This window comes from Xiphias gladius, chromosome 11 (genome assembly GCF_016859285.1).
Source record: "Xiphias gladius isolate SHS-SW01 ecotype Sanya breed wild chromosome 11, ASM1685928v1, whole genome shotgun sequence".
NCBI lineage: Eukaryota > Metazoa > Chordata > Actinopteri > Istiophoriformes > Xiphiidae > Xiphias > Xiphias gladius.
The window spans coordinates 2135607-2156699 of NC_053410.1; the positions used below are offsets into that span (position 1 = coordinate 2135607).

General features: G+C 46.2%; 1 protein-coding gene across 1 annotated transcript; it reads left to right on the forward strand.

Annotated features, from left to right (window-relative positions):
- The first annotated feature begins 12411 nt into the window (after nucleotides 1–12411).
- LOC120796547 (cytochrome P450 26B1) lies at nucleotides 12412–19495 on the forward strand. Its single transcript, XM_040139523.1, has 6 exons — nucleotides 12412–12618; nucleotides 13870–14094; nucleotides 15378–15653; nucleotides 16037–16195; nucleotides 16949–17356; nucleotides 19151–19495. The coding sequence occupies exons 1-6, from the start codon at nucleotides 12412–12414 to the stop codon at nucleotides 19493–19495; spliced, it is 1620 nt and encodes a 539-aa protein (XP_039995457.1).
- Nucleotides 19496–21093: the final 1598 nt, after the last annotated feature.

Sequence of the window (21093 nt, forward strand, 5' to 3'; positions counted from 1 at the left end):
GATATCAGTGTGACATCGGTCTGAAATCAGTCTGACATCAGTGAGACATCAGTATGACATCGGTCTGACATCAGTCTGCCACCAGTGTGACATCTTGTGACATCAGTCTGACATCAGTTTAATATCGGTTTTACATCAGTCTTACATCGGTCCAACATCAGTGTGACATCGGTCTGACTCAGTCTGACATCCATGCGACATCAGTGTGTCATCAGTCTGACATCAGTGTGACATCGGTCTTTCACAAGTGTGACATCAGTCTAACAGCATTCTTACATCAGTGTGACATCAGTCTGACTCAGTCTGACATCAATGTTACGTCAGTGTGTCATCAGTGTGACATCAGTCTGTCATCTATGTGACATCAGTCTGACATCAGTGTGACATCAGTGTGACATCGGTCTGACAGCGGTTTGACATCAGTCTGACATCAGTGTTACATCAGTCTAACAACATTGTTACATCAGTCTGACATCAGTGTGACATTGGTCTGACATCAATGTGACATCGGTGTGACATCAGTGTGACATCGGTCTGACAGCAGTGTGACATCAGTCTGACATCCCTGTGACATCCGTCTAACATCAGTCTGACATCGGTGTGACATCGGTCTTTCACCAGTGTGACATCTTGTGACATCAGTCTGACATCAGTGTAATATTGTAGTGACATCAGTCTGACTCAGTCTGACATTTTGTGACATCAGTCTGACATCAGTGTGACATCAGTCTTACATCAGTGTGACATCAGTCTGACATCCCTGTGACATCAGTCTGACATCAGTCTGACTCAGTCTGACATCAATGTGACACCAGGGTGTCATCAGTCTGACATCAGTGTGACATCAGTCTGACATCAGTGTGACATTATTATGACATCAGTCTGTCATCTGTGTGACATCAGACATTCATCATCGGTTTGACATCAGTGTGACATCGGTTCTTTCACCAGTGTGACATCAGTCTGACATCAGTCTGACAGCGGTTTGACATTAGTGTGACATCAGTCTGTAATCAGTGTGACATCAGTGTGACATCAGTGTGACATCAGTGTGACATCGGTCTGACTCAGTCTGACATAAATGTGACATCAGTGTGACATCAGTCTGATATCGGTTTTACATCAGTGTGAAATCGGTCTGACATCAGTGTGACATCGGTCTTTCACCAGTGTGACATCTTGTGACATCAGTCTGACATCAGTGTAATATTGGTGTGACATCAGTCTGACTCAGTCTGACATCTTGTGACATCAGTCTGACATCAGTGTAATATCGGTGTGACATCAGTCAGTCATCAGTGTGACATCAGTCTTACATCAGTGTGACATCAGTCTGTCATCTTTGTGACATCAGTCTTTCATCATTCTGTCATCAGTTTGACATCAGTGTGACTTAGTGTGACATCAATGTGACATCAGTGTGTCATCAGTCTGACATCACTGTGACATCAGTCTGACTCAGTCTGACATCAATGTGACATCAGTGTGACATCAGTCTGACATCAGTCTGACATCAATGTTACATCAGTGTGTCATCAGTCTGACATCAGTCTGACTCAGTCTGACATCAATGTGACATTAGTGTGACATCAGTGTGACATCAGTGTGACATCGGTCTGACTCAGTCTGACATCAATGTGACAACAGTCTCACATCGGTCCAACATCAGTGTGACATCGGTCTGACTCAGTCTGACATCAATGTGACATCAGTCTTACATCGGTCTGACATCAGTGTGACATCAGTCTAACAACATTCTGACATCAGTCTGACATCAATGTTACATCAATTTGACATCAGTGTGACATCAGTCTGACATCAGTGTGACATCAGTCTGACATCAGCCTGACTCAGTCTGACATCAATGTGACATCAGTCTCACATCAGTCTGACATCAGTGTGACATCGGTCTGACTCAGTCTGACATCAATGTGACATCAGTCTTACATCGGTCTGACATCAGTGTGACATCAGTCTAACAACATTCTGACATCAGTCTGACATCAATGTTACATCAATTTGACATCAGTGTGACATCAGTCTGACATCAGTGTGACATCAGTCTGACATCAGTGTGACATCAGTCTGACATCAATGTGACATCAGTCTGACATCAGTCTGACATCAGTGTGACATCTTGTGACATCAGTCTGACATCAGTGTAATATCGGTGTGATATCAGTCTGTCATCAGTGTGACATCAGTCTGACATCAGTGTGACATCAGTCTGACATCAGTGTGACATCAGTCTGTCATTGGTCTGACATTACTCTGACATCAGTCTTTCATCATCGGTTTGAAATCGGTGTGACATCGGTCCAACATCAGTGTGACATCAGTGTGTCATCTGTGTGACATCAGTCTTTCATCATCGGTCTGACAGCGGTTCGACATCAGTGTGATATCAGTGTGTCATCTGTGTGACATCAGTCTTTCATCATCGGTTTGACATCAGTCTGACATCAGTGTGACATCAATGTGACATCAATGTGACATCAGTGTGACATCGGTCTTTCACCAGTGTGACATCAGTCTAACAGCATTCTGACATCAGTCTGACATCAGTGTGACATCAATGTGACATCAATGTGACATCAGTGTGACATCGGTCTGTCACCATTGTGACATCAGTCTAACAGCATTCTGACATCAGTCTGACATCAATGTGACATCAGTCTGACATCAGTCTGTCACCAGTGTGACATCTTGTGACATCAGTCTGACATAAGTGTAATATCGGTGTGACATCAGTTTTTCATCATCGGTTTGACATCAGTGTGACATCAGTGTGACATCAGTGTGACATCAGTCTGACATCAGTCTGACATCATTGTGACATTAGTCATACATCGGTCTTTCACCATTGTGACATCTTGTGACATCAGTCTGACATCAGTGTAATATCGGTGTGACATCAGTGTGACATCAGTCTTACATCAGTGTTACATCAGTCTGACATCAGTGTGACATCAGTCTGACATCAGTGTGACATCAGTCTGTCATTGGTCTGACATTACTCTGACATCAGTCTTTCATCATCGGTTTGAAATCGGTTTGAAATCGGTGTGACATCGGTTTTACATCAGTCTGACATCGGTCCAACATCAGTGTTACATCGGTCTGACTCAGTCTGACATCAATGTGACATCAGTGTGTCATCAGTGTGACATCAGTCTGTCATCTGTGACATCAGTTTTTCATCGTCGGTCTGACATCAGTGTGACATCGGTCTGACATCAGTGTGACATCGGTCTGACATCAATGTGACATCAGTCTGACATCGGTGTGACATCAGTTTGTCATTGGTCTGACATCAGTCTGACATTGTGACATCATTGTGACATCACTGCGACATCAGTCTGACATCATTGTTACATCGGTATGACATCAGTGTGACATTAGTGTGTCATCTGTCTGACATCAGTTTGATATCAGTGCCGACCCTCCAGCCTCTTCCTGAACTTGCCCTAATCTACCAAAATAAGAGACGAATTATACCAATAACTTTACATTTTCAGTTCAAAGATCGTGTTTGAGTCCCGATTATACTTCTCAATCTCCCCTTCAATTGACGATTAAGATTTGTACTGACTTAATTTAAGGATTTTTGTATCGTGCCTGTTTAATAATAATAACACACATTAAGGGAAACAGTGGACATTAATTAGTTTATCACTTTTTGATACTACTGCAAATAATTAGGCTAATACTTTCAACAAAATGGGAACATTTTGATGCTTTACGCACCAGAACCTTTTAGTTCACCTCCACCACTGGTGTGGCAGCAAAACTCTTAGTGGTCAAGATCTCATTCCTGTGCCAACTAAATAAAAAACTTCAAGGCCTGATACAACTTGGGCAAGTGAGCAAAAGTTTTTCTATTTGTGGCAACTCACACTTTATTAGTCCCTCGGCTGAAAACATTGACCTATGCAGAAAATGTTTCCTAAGATGTCTCTAAAGACTGTCAGCTTAATGTTTGTTTTTTATTTTTACAAATTCTTATATGAATCAAGAAAATCAAAAGGTGATTGATCTTTCATCAGGAGTGCGATATAAGGGTGTTTATGGTGGTGGTGTGTGTGTGTGTGTGTGTGCGCATCAGCCTCAAGTAGCAGGAGGTGAATCTGAAGCAGATTTAAGCACCTGTCAGACTCTGTCTGCATCAAACCTGAGGAGACATCCCTGACCCAGAGAGGCACGCAGCTATGCTAATTACACACACAGACACACACACACAACCAAAAAACATTCACACAATGGCTCAGCGCTCAGAGGCCGCAAATACACACAGACACACGTCACAAGGCTTCAGAAGATCTCAGCACACGTTTACATTTTTCACAAACACACACATGCACGATCGTATTTAGCAGGACTCAGATCAAAGTGAAACCTTCAGACTGTCAGTGCGGCGCTGCCTCGGGCTGACAGCAGCCACAGTTCATCCAGTGTTTACATTACAGCACTTTCTACTCCCTGCACACTCACACACACACACACACACACACACACACACAACGGCTGATCTGCACCCTGATAAGATGGCATACATCTTCACACACATGAATTATCCTGCTGTGAGGAGAGCGCAGCTCGTCTGGAGCAGTCAGAGGTGTCTGAGGAAAAAAAAAGAAAGGGGGATTTTTTTTTTTTTTCTTTCTTTTTAATGACATGACATGACCTGACTTTTCATGGAGCATAAAACAAAAGTGTGAAGTCCCAGATCACTCATAGTAACACTCTGAGCAGCCGAGGGTTGGGAGGTCAAAGGTCAGAGGTCACAACGTGCAGACAGTAGACAAGCAAGGAATAAAACAGGAAAATGTACAACAAAAGGGCCGTTTCTTAGGAAGTTATTTTGAGAGGGCTCATCCTTTATTGAATTTTTTATTTCATTTATTTATTTTTTTTTAACTTTTTGCAGTTTTGAATCTTTGTAAATATCCCTCCATCCTGATTTACAGGTCAAATATGAAGCAGTGCTTAGAAATTTAGGCAAAGTTTTGTCGGTGTGATTCAAAGCCAAATGTGACGAGAAACACGACTTTGCACGTGTGTTGTTAGCCATGCGTGTATCTAAATGTGCATGCACATGTCACTGGATTTAGCTGCGTGTTTACGTGACTGTGTGTGTGTGTGTGTGTGTGTGTGTGTGTCCAGCGTGCTCCTACATGCCTCCCTCAGCCTCTGCTGCGGTATTCTCTCTGTCTGTCTGCCTCCCTGTTAAAAATAATAACGGGAGCTGACTGAAGACTACTGAGACGGGAGAGTGTCTCCTCCAGAACAAACACACGGTTTTAAGGAGGACACTGACACAACAGCTTCCCCGGTGCCTACGACTAATCTTAACCCAAACCTGACTAAAACCTTAACCCCAAAACCACATCTTAACCCTCAAAAGGCACTTTGTAGAAATGAGGACCGGACAAAAAATGTCCTCACTATCAAGGTCTAAAATTTAAATAGATCCTCGCAAAGATAGAAGAGCGCACACACACACACACACACACTTTCTCAGTTTGAATATCTTGTCTCTTCCGCTTTAGCTCCTCGTCTCTGTCCTTTCTGATCAAACTGATCATCAGGTTTGGTTTTGAGGACTGTTGAAGAAACGAATGACTGAACCGGAGACACATGTTAGAGACGTGCTGGTTGATTACACATATCCAGTCATGACAGTAACAGTTTATTATCGATGATGAAGGACTGGCTTTCCACATACCAAAAGAAAGCTCAGGTCTGGACCCACTTCAATCTTACTGGTATTTATTAAAAGCGCTCTTCCCCACTGGACGAACGAGCGGTGTGTTTTGTGTGTGCTTCATCAGGCTCACTTGTCAGGTGGGGCCAGCAAACCACAGGGGCAGACCAAACCACGTGACCACAGGCTCCACAAACAGAGTTACAAAACAGCATCACAGAACACGTCACAAAATTACCGCCACGTCACGTCGTCGGAGCCTGTGACCTGTTCACACGCTCACAGCACAAGTGACCCAGATGAAGCATACAGAGGGCGTGCTGCTCGCTCCTCCACTGGCAAAAATGTTTCCGTGAGCATCAGCGGAGTTTTTAACCTGGTCTAGAAGTGCGTTTTTGGGTGTAGAGCAAGCCTCCTCTTCCTCGTTTGTTATTCTTCCCGCAGTGCCCGAGTCTGAGCCACGGCCGAACGAATTCTAGAGAACTTCGGATTGTGTTAGTTTATGAACCCGGGGTTTCAGTTGAGAGTTTTAATGGTTCAAATGCTTCGGATGTGATGAAAAGGTGCAACCGCACATCCGAGCCAAGATGGAGGATCAGAGAGTGCTCGGTTTTAAGCTCAGGCTTAACCCATCAACTCTGAGCATCAGCCCCGAGGCCTGCGCACACACACACACACACACACACACACAACCACACCCATCCTCAAAGTCTATTTCAAGAAAGCGTCTTAAAATTTCACAAAGTACGTTCTGAACCCAGCTCACGGCAGGACTCACCTCCTGCTGCTACTGTATCACGGTTAATGATCCGTCTGCATCTCAGTCTTTATTTCAATAATGTAAACCTGAACACGAGCGACCTCTCGGCGAGAGCGCATCACTTCTGTTACCCACGTGTTTCTGTTTAGAGCTCAGATCCATCAGATCTGATTTGTTTTGTTCCGGCGTCGTCTCCAGAGCGTCTGAGGTTGAAACCAGAGATGCGGTCCGGAGAACAAGCCGTTGGGGATGGAGCTGCCCGGGGCACCGCAGGAGGAAGATCTCCATTACAGGAGCTTTTAAGAGCTCGGGATTAGGATTAGTGGAATGGCCCTTTGAGTGTCCGGAGCAGAGCTGCATGGTGTGATGGGACAACAGGACGGGAAACGCATCTAAGGCCAGCGTGTGTGTGTCTCCAGAGTGTGTTTTACCGAAAAAACAATGATGCCTTGAGGCTTAAATCCCTCATCTCAAAGGGTTTAGGGGGAACAACACTGGTGGTTTTCAATGTTTCGGCCCACAAACTGCCAGTAGTTAACACTTTACATCAGTGCAGACGGTTTTCTCAGTCATAGCACTAGTTTTAGGTGGATTTCCAAACTTGTTTTTAGTTCACGTTCCGCTTTTCCACCAACATGGAAGGTGGCCGTCTGTCTGCAGCGAGGTTTAGATCCACGCTGGAGGGTTTCTCAGAGAAACCCCGTTTCACGGAGACTTTCGTCGGCATCGTCTAAACGAGCCACACTGCGGAAAGAAGAAGACCAACCCGAGGGCCAGGAATGGAAACCTGCCCCGGGTTCTCCTCTCGACAGGCGTCTTTTTTACCGTCGCCGTGCTCCCAGATCTCCGCTGTCTGCGTTTTACAGCGGCACCGAATCGTAACCGATGCAGATGACGGATTAAACCACCAAAACGAGGGGCCGAGGTGTAATTAACCGGAAGTTCCCTCTGGACCCCTACGAGGAACGAGCCTCTCACGGGACTCCCCGAACGAGCTGATCTGCGGGAGGGCGCTGATGTCACGCTGCTCCTCCTGCCCGCTGCTGTTGTTAATGATCGGGCCGTCTGCGATGGGAGCTGACAGGCAGGAATGCTCTGACACGAGTATGAACTGAATTCTATCACAAAGGGAAGGAGAAGGAGCGGGGGGGCAGAAAACTGAAGTGACCTGAAGTGATTTGGATCAAACTGATGTAGCTGTAGTTCTACGGGAGGGTGGAGCTGAATTGGGTTTTTTTTTTAAGGAGGTATAACCGTGCTTTGCTCGCTGACCCGGGGTCTGTGAGCAACGGGCTCCCCCGGGCAGAGCAGCCACGAGGTCGCCGCCGGTTTTCTCGCGGGTAACTTCTGCGAAGGCTCGAGCCGAGTCACAGCCGTTGGTCGATGAGAGCGTTTCCGAAACGTGGCCACGGGTGATTGTAACTACGTTTAGTGCTGCTTTAGCAAAAACACGATAACCCCCCCCCCACTTCATGTGATAAAAGTGGGGGCTGCGTGTCGACGGAGGAAGCACAACAGAAAAATAAAATGGAAAAACAAAAATACATCCGCTGTTTGGTTTGAGCTGATGCCTTTTGAGTCCTTGAAACCCCCCCCCCAGTCATTATATCCCCGGGAATCACATTTATTTGAGACGGTTTTTCCTGATCTTTTCTTTTCCCTTTTTTTTTTCCTCACTCAAATCTTGACCCACAAAAGGCGGGGAGCAGGGTCGGATTCAAAGATTCAGCGCAGACCCCCGGCGCAAACCGCAGCCCCCTCCCGAAGGCATCACTGTCGGATGACGAGTGCTCTAAACGCCGACATTAATCCGCGGCTACATGTCAGGGCCCGTTTCGGTCCGAAGCCTCTGACTCGTTTGGATCCTGAGCTCCAGGTGGAAGTGCCGTGCGAGTGCTGCTCTCCGCGTGCGGCCGGGAAAACCGCAGGAACCGACACAGAGTGACGGCGCTAAGACTAGCAGGTCCCCGAGGCAGGTGGTCCACGCAGGCAGCCAAAAAAAAACACCAAGACACACACACACACACACACACACACACACACACACACACACACACACACACACACACAGGTCCAAAAATCGAAAGAAGAAAATTCAAGTAAAAAAAGGCAAAGACAAGACATTTCTGCCCCTTCATAATAATATTAATAATAATAATAATAATAATAATAATGATAATAATAAATAATGGTGATGATGATGATGATGATAACGATAACAGGGCCATTTGCAGTCATTTATGAGATTTGGTTTCAACACCAATTTCCTTTTCACACCAGAGAATCTCTGTGAATTAAACCCGTCGTCTCCTCTGAACGTGACATCTGAGACTCATTTCGATGTGCGACTCCTGCGTCTGGGGAAAGTCCCCGGCGTTTGTTCTGCGCGTCGGCTGCAAATTTATGGTTCTGTGCATGTAACGGGGACCTTTTTAATTATAAAGTTCAGACACGAACAAACGAAGAGGACGCAATTTGTTCTTTTTTTTTTTTTTTTTGGTGAAAACAACGATCTCGTAATTAGCAGGCGTGTGTCCGATATCAGAAACTGGGACGGGTGTAAAATGTGTACCTTGTAAAGGGCAGTGATTGACCCCGGGGAGCTGGGGAACCGAGCAGCTCCCGCATCTGACACGGTCTCGAACGGGATCTAATTACTGCACTGCTGCACGACGGCCGAGGCCGATGAGATCGGGTTTAGTTCCGTGGGAGATAACAGGGGGCAGAGCCGGGCGGGAGTCCGGACGCCCGGGATCACTTCCTTCATTCCTTCTCTCTCTTTTCCTTTTTTTTTTTTTTTTTTTTACAGAAATAATGCTGTGAGCTGAAGGTGTGAAAGGCAGCAGCGTGCCCGTGCGTCCATCAGTCTGAAACCGCCCACAGCCGGACCCGACCAACAAATCAACGCCGGTCCGGTGCAAACGCACCGGCAACCGCTGCGAGTCCGATCGGTCCGATTTTTACAAAATCCGTCCCTAATGGTCAAAACTCCACCTTATTCACCCGAGGAACCACAGGACAGATTGAAGGTGTCAAACCCGAAGTGTGCTCATTTTGTTTCTCTCGTTTTAGAAATCAACTAAATCCACGACTCGTCCTCGTCACTTCAAGCAAATTACGATTCATCATCACTTCAAATGTACCCGGATCATTATTATTATTATTATCATCGTTATTATTATTATTATTATTATTAATATAATAATAATAATTATTATTATTATTATTGTTATTATTGTTATTGTTATTATTGTTATTATTGTTATTATTATTAATATAATAATTATAATAATAATTATTAATATTATTATTATTCATATTATTGTTATTATTGTTGTTGTTGTTGTTGTTATTATTATTATTATTATTATTATTATTATTATTGTTGTTGTTATTATTGTTGTTGTTATTATTAAGGGGCAGAAATGTGTTTTATTTTTTTACTTTAATTTTCTTCTACTGATTTTTTTTTTTTTTACCTGGTTCTCATGTCTGCCTGCATCATGTCGGATGATATTTAATAACAATAATAAAAATAAAATAAAATGTTTAAAAAGGTGACTCTCCCTATAGGTACAGACGCGGGCCGCGGTGTCACGGCCGCTGACCCGCGGAGAAAATAGATCCAACACCGACTGTCGGTGGACACATCGTCGGTCTAGGCCTGCGAGCACGAGTCCGCTCGTGGGCATCCATCTCATCCGGATTAGGCCTAGTCCGGGAAATAAGACACAGTTCCCTCTCTTCTGTGGGAAAACCGCCGAGAAGAAAACCGCCTGGCGAAGGCGTTGGACTTAAAAACGACGTCTCGGTAAACAGACAAACGGGTGAACCGGTGAATGAATGAATGAAAACCGCAGCACCTGTTTCTACCTGTTAGATGTGACCGTCCGGAGTTTGTCGTGGCTGCTCGCGGTTGCTCGGCGGGTCTCGTGCAAGATTTTCAAACCTTTTCTCGCGCTGAGCCAAACAAACCTCTGCCGTTTCCGCTTCGATTTAAATTTTGACATGAGGCTCATTTCATAAAAAAGCAAAACAAAAAACAACCCAACAACAACAGCTCAACTTTGGGTGAACGGGTCTAGATCCTCCGCGGCAGGATCGAGTGTCGAGGCAGATTCTCTGCCGCGGTTCGTGTGTCTGTCCGGTCTGATTGGACCCGGTCGCACGGACGAGCGGATAAAACGGATCCGCCACTTGTTTAATCAGTGTTCTGCTCCGAGCTTCGTTGAAACGGGTCACTCCCGCGTTGCCTCTCCCTCCGCCCGCCGCCTCCTGCACCCCGGACCGGGCTGCGGAGCGCCGGGATGCGGTGAACCGAAGCGGCGACGGAGCTCTCGAAGGCGAACGAGCCCAGGTCTGAGCGGCTCCCAGCTGATTGGCTACCTGTGAGTTTCCTCCATCCGCTGCCATCTGATCCCCCCGCTCCCTCTCTCCCTCTCTCTCTCTCCTTCACCCCCCCAACACACACACACACACACACACACACACACACACACACGCTCTCCCCCTCTCTCTCCGGCGCCCTGTCTCTCGCGCACCGCCGCGTCTCTGCTCTGATCTCCAAACTTTTTTTTTTTTTTTTTTTTAATTCTCTCTCCGGTCGACGCGGTGAATGAACGAGCCTCTTTAACATATTCAGAGCAACGTCATCCCGTGAAGGTGGATCGTGCCGCGCAGCCTCTTCTATAAAACCCCCCGCAGCCCGCTCACTGTGGAGGGACCGTCGCCGGCTTGGCAGAGAGGGCGAGGAGGAGACTTCGCTTGAAGCCTGAGCGGATTTTTCTCGCCGCGGACGGGAGGCTGGTTCGAGGTGAGTCGGCTCCGTCTCTTCGAGGACAGAACCTCGCTCTTGTAATGTCCCACCGGGGAAATGATGCGGTGGCTCGTTTATTCGACTTTTTTCTTCTTTTTTTTTGGGCTCATCCTGTTCGTTTCCAGGTCGCTTCCTCACATCTCACCTCCAGTTTGCTCTGCCGCTCCATACTGTCGCCTACTGTATTCAGATCCCCCTTTCTCCTTCTTCTTCTCCTGCTTTTGCTTCTTTTTTTTCTTCCTTTTTTTAAAAAAAATCCTGATTTATTGCCGTTGCTCTATAAACCCCGGGCTGCCCGGGGGGTGGCTGAGCCCCCTGAACTGTACCTATAAAGGCGCATAACCTAATAGACAAGCCGGCGCATGTAAACCCGTAAAACTATTTGGAATAGTTGACAGCTACTCCTCATTTTGAAGGAGCAGCGGACTGCAGGGGAGTTTCCTCACAGGAGAGCAGCACGTTTCTCGTGTGGTTCACGAAGAGTCGAGCATGAGTCTGTGCAGGCGCATCCATCCGGTCTGGCGAAAGTTTTAATTTGGAGGCGCCTCTGTCCACGCAAAAGTCTTTAACGCACATAGTTGTTGTTTTTTTCTTCATTATTTAAAAAATAATGAAAGGCTGAGAGAGAAAATTGCATCTGTTGGTCTCAAAAAAAAAAAAGCTGCAGAGATGTGGTGCATGAGAACAAGAGGAGGAGGAAGAATAATAATGATGGTGGTAATAAAATCAGGCCAGAAGTGCAGCATCACATGCGTATTTCTGAATGAATCCGGAGGCCGAGGTCCAGCCTGCATGATACCGGTAATGGCTCGTGAGGGCTCAGCCGCTGACTGTCTCCAGAGATGAGTTCAGACTCCAGATCCACTCTTTCCATCTTCTTCTGCTTTTTTTTTTTTTTTTCTGGTGCAGCTGAGGGTAAACACACTCGGGCCGAACTAACACGCCTCTATTTTTTTTTTATTTGGACAGAATTTACAGGGAAGAAGACGAAAAAGAAGACGGAGCAGGAGAAGAAAGGCGGACGGAGGAGAAGCTTTACGCACCGCCGCCGGACAGAGTTTTCAAACGGGACACAAGCGCCTCCTCGTACAGACACAGGTGGATGCTGGGAAGCGGACCGGCTCGGAGGAGATGTTCCCCCTGGCTCAGTTCGGGGTGCTGTCGGCCCTGGCCACCGCGCTCACCTCGGTGCTGTCCGCGCTCCTGCTGCTGGCGCTGACCCGGCAGCTGTGGAGCCTCCGCTGGAGCCTGACCCGGGACAAGGAGAGCAGCCTGCCGCTGCCGAGGGGCTCCATGGGCTGGCCGCTGGTCGGGGAGACTTTCCACTGGCTGTTCCAGGTGAGAGAGGAAGAGGCGACACGTCTGGGCCGCTGCACGTGGTGATTTTTTTTTTTACAAGCGTTCCAAAATACAGGTTTCCCTCCCGCGCTAACGTCGGTGCGTGTTTGAGTGGGCCGTGTGCGTGGTTCCTTGTTTATGCTCTTCTCTTACGGGTTTCCATTCCGCGCTGCTTGACTCTGCCCCTGTAACGAGGGGAAACTCTGGAGGGCTGCAGGCTGTTTTAATAATCACAGTATTGACGATGCACCCGGGAGCGCGCAGGAGGCTCTGGAAGGCTGCGCAGGCTCTCGCGCAGGCTGGGTTCTGCTGCTAATGCGACATGTGCGGACTTGATGCTCGGAGCCTAATTCCTCCTCGCGGAGCAAAAACAGACGTTTTCTGTTCAATTCTTCCTCCGCGTTCTCCCGCCCTCTGCGTTTGTGTGTCTCTCCGGCGGAGAGGAATGCACGCTCTCGTCTCCTCATCTCTCTCCATCCTCCCAACGCTTCCTCCGCTCCACGCCGGGTGTCAGAGCGCCTCGTTGCAGCACACGTGATGTGTGTGTGTGTGCGTGTGTGTGTGTGTGTTTTCTTCCTGCCCCTGATTTTTCACCTTCTGCTAAATGCTCTCCCAGCAAACGTCCCGTTTCGACCGGGCAGCTCCTTTGCACAAACGTTTGCGTCGCTAAAGCAGAGGAGGGAAAAAATAAAGAGACGGTAACGTCACAACATGGCAAACAGTGTGTAGCATCAAACCCGTGCGTGATAGTTCACACTCCGGGCTCATTGATCTGCTGCTATAACGGTCTCCACGGTTCTGGGACGGCGCTCAGGGCTTTTGCTTTTGCACTGGGAGAAAATATACGGAAAGCTTTACAACTGCATCTGAACACACACACACACACACATACAGGGTCAAACGTCGATTAAATTAGGGGACACAAGATTTTTGTCATTAGTAAGTGTCATAGTTCCTGTGAAAACAGACAAACGCGTTCAAAAATGGAGTGAAGTCAGATGTCAATGAAATCTATTAACTCGTTTTTGAGACATCCTGCTAATCTGCAAACAGACAAGCTGCCCCCCAAAACAGGCGGTGGACGTTTGAATAGTGAAGTAAAATTTGGAAATGTTGTGCCTGATTTATAAGATGCCCTTTTCCGAGAGATTCGACATTTTGGGTCTCGCCACCTTGTCACCGAGTTGTTGTGTTGTTACCTAAAATGTGACAAACTTGTAGGCTAATCCAAATCTGTTCCTCCCGCTGCAGGGGTCCAACTTCCACATCTCACGCAGAGAGCGTCACGGCAACGTGTTTAAGACCCACCTTCTCGGGAAGCCCGTCATCCGGGTGACAGGTGCAGAAAACATCCGCAAGATCCTGCTGGGCGAGCACAGCCTGGTGTGCACCCAGTGGCCCCAGAGCACCCGCATCATCCTGGGACCCAACACCCTGGTCAACTCCATCGGGGACCTGCACAAGAGGAAGAGAAAAGTAAGGAGAGGCCACAAAACTGACGGGGTCCAGTCGTCAGTGCAGGTCAATGGCCTATGAACGACCGAAGAGTGTCGACCGTTTCTGCAAATGTTTCCGTCTCTGCTGTTGAGCCAGGGACGAGATATTTCAGCACCTACTAAAAATTAAAAAAAAAAATAGATCTAAGTAAAACACATCAATTGTTTGTGGAGATTTTCCACCCACCTGTCTTTAAAGTACATTGTTACATTGCACATAAAAAAAAAAAAAAATCTGAGTGAGAAAACAAAAAATATCTCGTAATAACGCAAAAAGGTTTTCACGCTTGGCCGAGGTGGAAAACTGCAACGGAAACAAACCTAGTGAATAAATCATGACGCACATGAAGCGCGAGTCTTAAACATCCAGTGAAGAGAGGGAACCATCAGGTTTTTAAGCTCCACGAGGAGACTGGAACCTTCCTCACAATAACGCGTGATACCGGCGGGAACGTCGGATCTCCATCACGTCCTCCACGTGGTTTTCTCCATCGTCCGAGCTTCGACTGCAGCTCTCTTAATTACGTCATTTCGTCGCGCCCTCTTCTTCTGCAGTGGTTTAATGGCACCCGACTGGAGAACGAGTGCCACCAGCCGTTTATCTCGACGAAACCAACTCCTAATATTTGCATAACGGTAGCGGAGGGAAATTTTGCACGCATTCACGTTTCCTTTCAACGATGTGGTTAAAATCTGTGCTACATTTGGATGCATACCCAGCTAGCACTAGCTGATTGACAGCTGGATCATTTAGTGGCCTGGACACTTTTTTTTTAATGAGAAGTCAGAGGTTTTGGCAACAGAAACTTAAGATGACGAGTCGATGACGACGATTGTTTTGTTACATTTATCGAGAGACTCAAATGTGGCTATGTTGAGAAAAATTGAGGTGTAATTAAAAGAAATGTTTCAAAGGCTGATAAACAGTGGTGAGACCCACTCCCATATTTGTCCCATCCAATCCTTTCTCTTAACTCATACCCTCTCCTCTCTTTTACAGTCTATTGTATCGCCTGTCTTATCCAAAAATATCCAGTGCTATCATTGTCTACTGTCCTGCTTTGTCCCCTACACCCTGTCCTGTCTTATCTCCTATATCTTCTACGTCCTTTACCTCTCCTATCCTGTCTTAACCTATCCAGTCCTAACCCACCCCACCCGGTCCTCCTCTTTAGTTAGTATTTACTGAAAGGTGTTGACTGCCGTGTACCAGGTAATAACTTTTTATGACTCCTTTCTCTTTGTTTCCTTAAACCTTTCAAGATCCTGGCTAAAGTGTTTAGCCGGGGGGCTCTGGAGTCCTACCTGCCCCGGCTGCAGGATGTCGTCAAGTCTGAAATTGCCAAGTGGTGCTCGGCGCCGGGCGCCATCGACGTTTACAGCGCCGCCAGGTCCCTGACATTCCGCATCGCCGTCAGGGTTCTGCTGGGCCTGCAGCTGGAGGAGGAGCGGATCGGTTACCTGGCGCAGATCTTCGAGCAGCTGATGAACAACCTTTTTTCGCTCCCCATAGACGCTCCGCTCAGTGGCCTTCGCAAGGTGAGAAATCACGAGGACGATGTAGGATGGAAATCAGAGCGAAACCTGCGGAGAGTCAAGTTTACTCGTGTTCAGGCACGCCGTGATGCCAAGCTTTTTTCTGTTGACCAGCACCCGTCCAGCATCATAGGATCAGTTTCTAAATGGAGAATAACACAGTACCATAAATCAAAACCAACAAAAGGCAAAGTGCAAGATAATTAAATATGTCCATTTATGTTGGTTTTCATTTATTTGTTTTCATCAAGAGAAAGTGTTAAAATCATTTTACTGCTTGGAGACTACCCGTAATAAAAACTCCACAAAAGCTTAATTGCTCCCAAAAATAATTTTGTTTATGATGGATTCCTATTTAGTAGTTTAAACGATTCTTCTCTTTCCAGGGAATAAAAGCCAGAGAAATCTTGCACGCCAACATGGAGAAAATCATTGAGGAAAAGATGGAGCGGCAGCAGGCGGAGGACGAATATCATGATGCCTTCGACTACATGCTGTCCAGCGCCAAAGAGCACGGCCAGCAGCTCAGCATCCAGGAGCTTAAGGTACCAGAGTGAAGCAGACGACGCCGGACACTTGGGAAAGTCTGTGCCGGTCTCGCATCCTGAAAGCTTTGATGCAGTCAGGCCACACAACAGTCAGATACAGACATGCAAGACTTCACGTTGAGGTTGTGGTTTTCATGACCTTCATGACGTGCAAAGGCGATCGGGCAGATGGGGTCAAATTCAAACATTCTAGTCACTGAGTTGTGGCCTTGTGCTATAGCGGTATTGCTCAACACAAGGGATAAAACAAAAAAATGTCACGCCCAATGCTTCCTCTTGATCCCAGCACGCAACTTTGGCAGGAGATTATCCGGCTGATATCACGTAGCCTTATCCACTGTAAACACGCTAGAGGTGTTTTTCGAGCTCTCTGCTCAGAGAAAATAGGCTTCTTGGAGGGTTCAGCGTTTACACATTGCGGCTCTATGAGTCCGTGAACATGCTGATGCAGTATGTGAACGTTACACAATGGTTAAATCTGAACAGAAACCCACAAAATACACAATATCGCATGGCTGGTAGACAGCATTTCCTGCGCATGAAGGAGTATTTTACAACCCCTAATAGTTCCAAACGTACAAGCTTAAAAAAGTGTCCGGTATTTTATGCAGAATTATATTCTTTGGCCCAGTTGATCATTTCTGTTAAAGGGCCACTTAGTTTTTGATTGAGAAATTCAGTGAAGTTAATTCAAATCAGTAGAATAAGATGAAATTATATCAATCCATCTATCCACATCCCTTTTTGCAGGAGACAGCAGTAGAGCTGATCTTCGCTGCTCACTCCACCACAGCCAGCGCCTCCACATCGCTGGTTCTGCAGCTTCTGCGTCACCCGGCGGTGGTGGAGAGGGCCAGAATCGAGCTGGAGGCAGAGGGCCTTGGCTACGAACCCCATGGCAGTCACAGCCCATCTGGTGTCACCATGGAGAAAGAGGCGGATGCTGCCGTCACAGAGACAACCTGCCTGTTGAACGAAGGGTGTCAGAATCGAAGTGACAACGATGGTTTCCCACAGTCCCAGTCACATGTACCGTATCTGAGCCTCGACAAGCTGAGCCAGCTCCGCTACGTCGACTGTGTTGTCAAAGAGGTGCTCCGCTTCCTGCCGCCAGTCTCTGGTGGTTACCGGACAGCCCTGCAGACGTTTGAGTTAGACGTAAGTTCAAGTCGCAAGGCAGGAATATACCTCTCGTGTGTAGGCCCTCGGTTTGGGTGGGTTTTCTTTTTCCTGGGATGAACGGGCAGAAGATGTAACGTATTTCCATCGGCTACGAAGAACTGAAATCTAAGCCTCCTTCTAGAGCCATGTGGCACTAACATTTAACAACCTTACAGGGAGAAATCTGTCAGAGAACAGACAAATCTTTTAAACTCACAGTAACAAGTAATAGATCAGACCGCAGTGCAGCAACAAGGCATTAGTTGTTTTAAATACAGAACAACTTTTTCCTGAAAAAAAAAAAAAAAGCCAATTGCAACAAGATCCAACCCTTCTCTTGGAGGAATGCACTAACTGAAGTAGATGTAGATGATGCAAATCCCCTGAAACCAAATCCAAACAGATGGGATGGAGATATGATGATATGTACCATGACCTGGTGCAAATCTCCTGCACTGTTTATACAGTGGTAGCTAACCTGTATCAGTGCACTGGTAATGGGATATTAGCCGTGATACCACGATAAAGGTATTTTTCTACATAGCGCCCAACCCGAGACGCCAGTGTCATTTAATTGGAGAGCTGAACAAAACTGACAGCTTTAACATCCATTGCCTGCAGGTGGTGCATGTTTTACTGCAGAGGCTTTTACTGTCTTTGCCTGTAGGGGGCGACCTCCATATGTTCGCAACGGCCAGTCTTAGCTGCCGCCTCTACTCATACTTTCCTGTAAGTTTACATGTACATTTGGTCTGATAATAACTGCACAGCTCCTCCTTGTGGAGACTCAGCAGCCTGGAAATCACGAGTTAAGGAGTCTGTCAGTGAGTTAAAAGCCGTTTTATTCTCAGCTAAAACATGTCAACTTCACAGAAGAATGAGATCCTCAATTGACTCTTCATGCTAGAGGCAAAGTAAATCTGTAGTTAATTAAATTCTGTTGAGGTCCATTTGTCGTGTTGCACGCTTGGAAGCGCTTTGATGGCCAAAGACGTTCACATACAGACATGCATGGCATTTTACTGTAAAACGTCATTCTCAAATGCCCCTTCCCTACCCTCAGTGTGGCCCCAGTTTGCTTTGTTTATTGTGAAAGGACAGTTGAAGTTTAAAGGGATTGCAGAGGAATCCCCCTAATACCATTGTAACGCACATGATGCAATCTACTCACCTCTTTCTCAGGGTATAAAACCCTATAGCTGAAGAGTAATTGCAGTAGAAATTACTTCCCAGCTGAGAGTTGAAAATGTCATTATGCTTGTTCGTTCAAGTGAATCTGAAACCTAAAGTAGGAAAATCCAACTCTGCAGAAAAATTCGGGCTCAGTCTCTAAAGAAGTCTGGGTTAACGGAAGGAATGAATGAATACCTGAAGTTGAAAACCAAATAGGAGAAAAGGTTTTCCAAGTAATGAAAATCGTTTAGCTTTTCTAACTTCCATCATAGATATAAGTTCAACAACGTATGACTCTTAGAACAAGCATGTTTTCACTTCAGCTTCCCTGTAAAACAAAAAATGCCACTGCTGCCATTTTCCATGTTCCCTAAATTTCTAAACCCACACATTTTTATAATTTAATTATTTCCTGCAGTATTGCAGATTTGCTGAGAACAGCCCTGTCGTAATCATTTATTTTCAAGGGACACACAGAGTTTTACAACCCTAAACATATGTGGAGGTTTGAAATGATTTGAATACAGAATACATGCACCAAACTATTTGTCGGTTAAAATAAAACCTTTTTTTTTAATCTCCATTGATTTTATATTGACATCTGTCCTCATTTCACAGGGCTACCAGATCCCCAAAGGCTGGAGTGTAATGTACAGCATCCGGGACACCCACGAGACCGCAGCAGTCTTTCAGAGTCCAGAGCTGTTCGACCCGGACCGGTTCGGTCCAGACCGGGAGGAAAGCAGGTCGGCTCGGTTCAGCTACGTGCCGTTCGGAGGCGGTGTGCGGAGCTGTGTAGGGAAAGAACTGGCACAGATCATCCTAAAGACTCTATCTGTGGAGCTGATCGGGACTTGCAAATGGACTCTGGCCACAGAGAACTTTCCTAAGATGCAGACAGTACCAATAGTGCACCCGGTAAACGGGCTGCATGTGCATTTCACTTACAACTACCCGCTTTAGATACCAATTCAGACTGACAGACTTTCCAAAAAACTCACTCAAGAGGCAGTTAAACCTTCAATCTGCTTCTGGAAAACCTCCCCAAACCCAAGAAAGGAGACGCAACCACCTTGCTGGTCCTGATGGTGCTGTTCAAGCGCCCTTTCATTTCCATGGAGATGAAGATGGGGTTTTAATTGCTAGTTTGGAGCACTTCATGGTCTCCTCAGTGGTCGGGTCCAAACCTAAGAAACCACTTTCTGTTGTAACACAAGTACATTTTTAACCAGCTGTTATACTCACCTGTAGCATTTTATATGCAATTTTGATTTTTTTAAGTTATTAATGTAGCGAGGTGCAGCGCACATGAGTGGGAAAAGTATGTCTCTGTAGCCTTTTCCTTGCCTATTTTCAAACAGAAGATCTGGGTTTGTCCTGTCGAAGTGCCCACGGAACGGACTGCACGTACAGTCCAGTTACGTTTCTTGGCTAATGCTCAGCTGGAGAGGCCCGGCATGACCTGCATACAGTAGGTGCCGGACTCCAGGTGCATTTTATTTAACTAAAGCCTTGGACCCAAAACACATCTAGATAACAGGAGATAAAGTTTTTTCCAAAAAGTCTTGTGTCTTGGCTCTGACAAAGCTCCAAACATACAATGCAAAACCGCCAGCAATAGTTGGGACTCTACAAAGTGGTTCCCAGATGACACAATCCACTCAGCTTTGGGGCTTCTCTCTCTTGTACCTCTCGGTAGCTTTTACATCAGTGTGTATCTGCAGGAACACGACCAAGAGTTATGTATGTTTACTTTGCTGAATGAGCGAGTCATGAGTATTTCACTTCATTTACTTTTACAAAACTTTTAAGATTGACGGACAGCCTTTTTGAAAACTCAAAAATGCAACTGGTCACATTTTTCAGAGTCCAGGCACAGAGATGTGGGGAACCCGCCTCCAATTACTGTTCAGAAGCAAACTGATTTTCTACTGACATAACATGGTTTACAGACTTTTAAACCGATTCTGTGTTACTTTCTTCTCCAGTCCTTCAGTTGTTTTTATTTGCATCTAATGACCCGGGCTCGCCTTTCGGAACTGCCTCCGAGCGAGGCATGAGCAAGCCTGCCAGCTCCGTGGACACGCTGCCTGGGGAGAAACAAAACGATAAGAGTCTAAAAAATGTGAAAGTTCTTGTTAGATCCTGACTAAGGCCAGAAATGCAGTGAAAGTATCTGCAACGGGGAAATGTTTGAACACTTTTGGACAGTTTTTTTACAACCCGTGTTGGACACGGGAGAAGCTGGACTCATGTTCGATTATCTCAGCTGTGGTGTTTTGCAATGATCTCCACCGCAAAAACACCTTCACTGATGGAACTTGCACTTGATTTTGACACAGAAAATCCAGCAACCAGGAACTACTCGAACACCAATGTCAAAATACATTCAAACTATTCTATGGTTTAAATATGAATGTGATATATATCCTTAACAGTGCTATTATGTGTGTATCAAATGAAGTAGCATTACGAATAAGCTGTATTTAAAATGCAGATGTATCATTTCTGTTGTACTGTCACTCTATCTGTAACAATATTTGCTGTAATTACATAGAGAC

What these genes read in the sequence shown, in the direction of transcription:
- LOC120796547 (XM_040139523.1), top strand. Translation starts at nt 12,412, where the DNA reads ATGTTCCCCCTGGCTCAGTTCGGGGTGCTGTCGGCCCTGGCCACCGCG. An exon ending in TGCACAAGAGGAAGAGAAAA is followed by an intron (nt 14,095 to 15,377) that starts GTAAGGAGAGGC and finishes AAACCTTTCAAG; the next exon opens with ATCCTGGCTAAAGTGTTTAG. An exon ending in CGCTCAGTGGCCTTCGCAAG is followed by an intron (nt 15,654 to 16,036) that starts GTGAGAAATCAC and finishes TTCTCTTTCCAG; the next exon opens with GGAATAAAAGCCAGAGAAAT.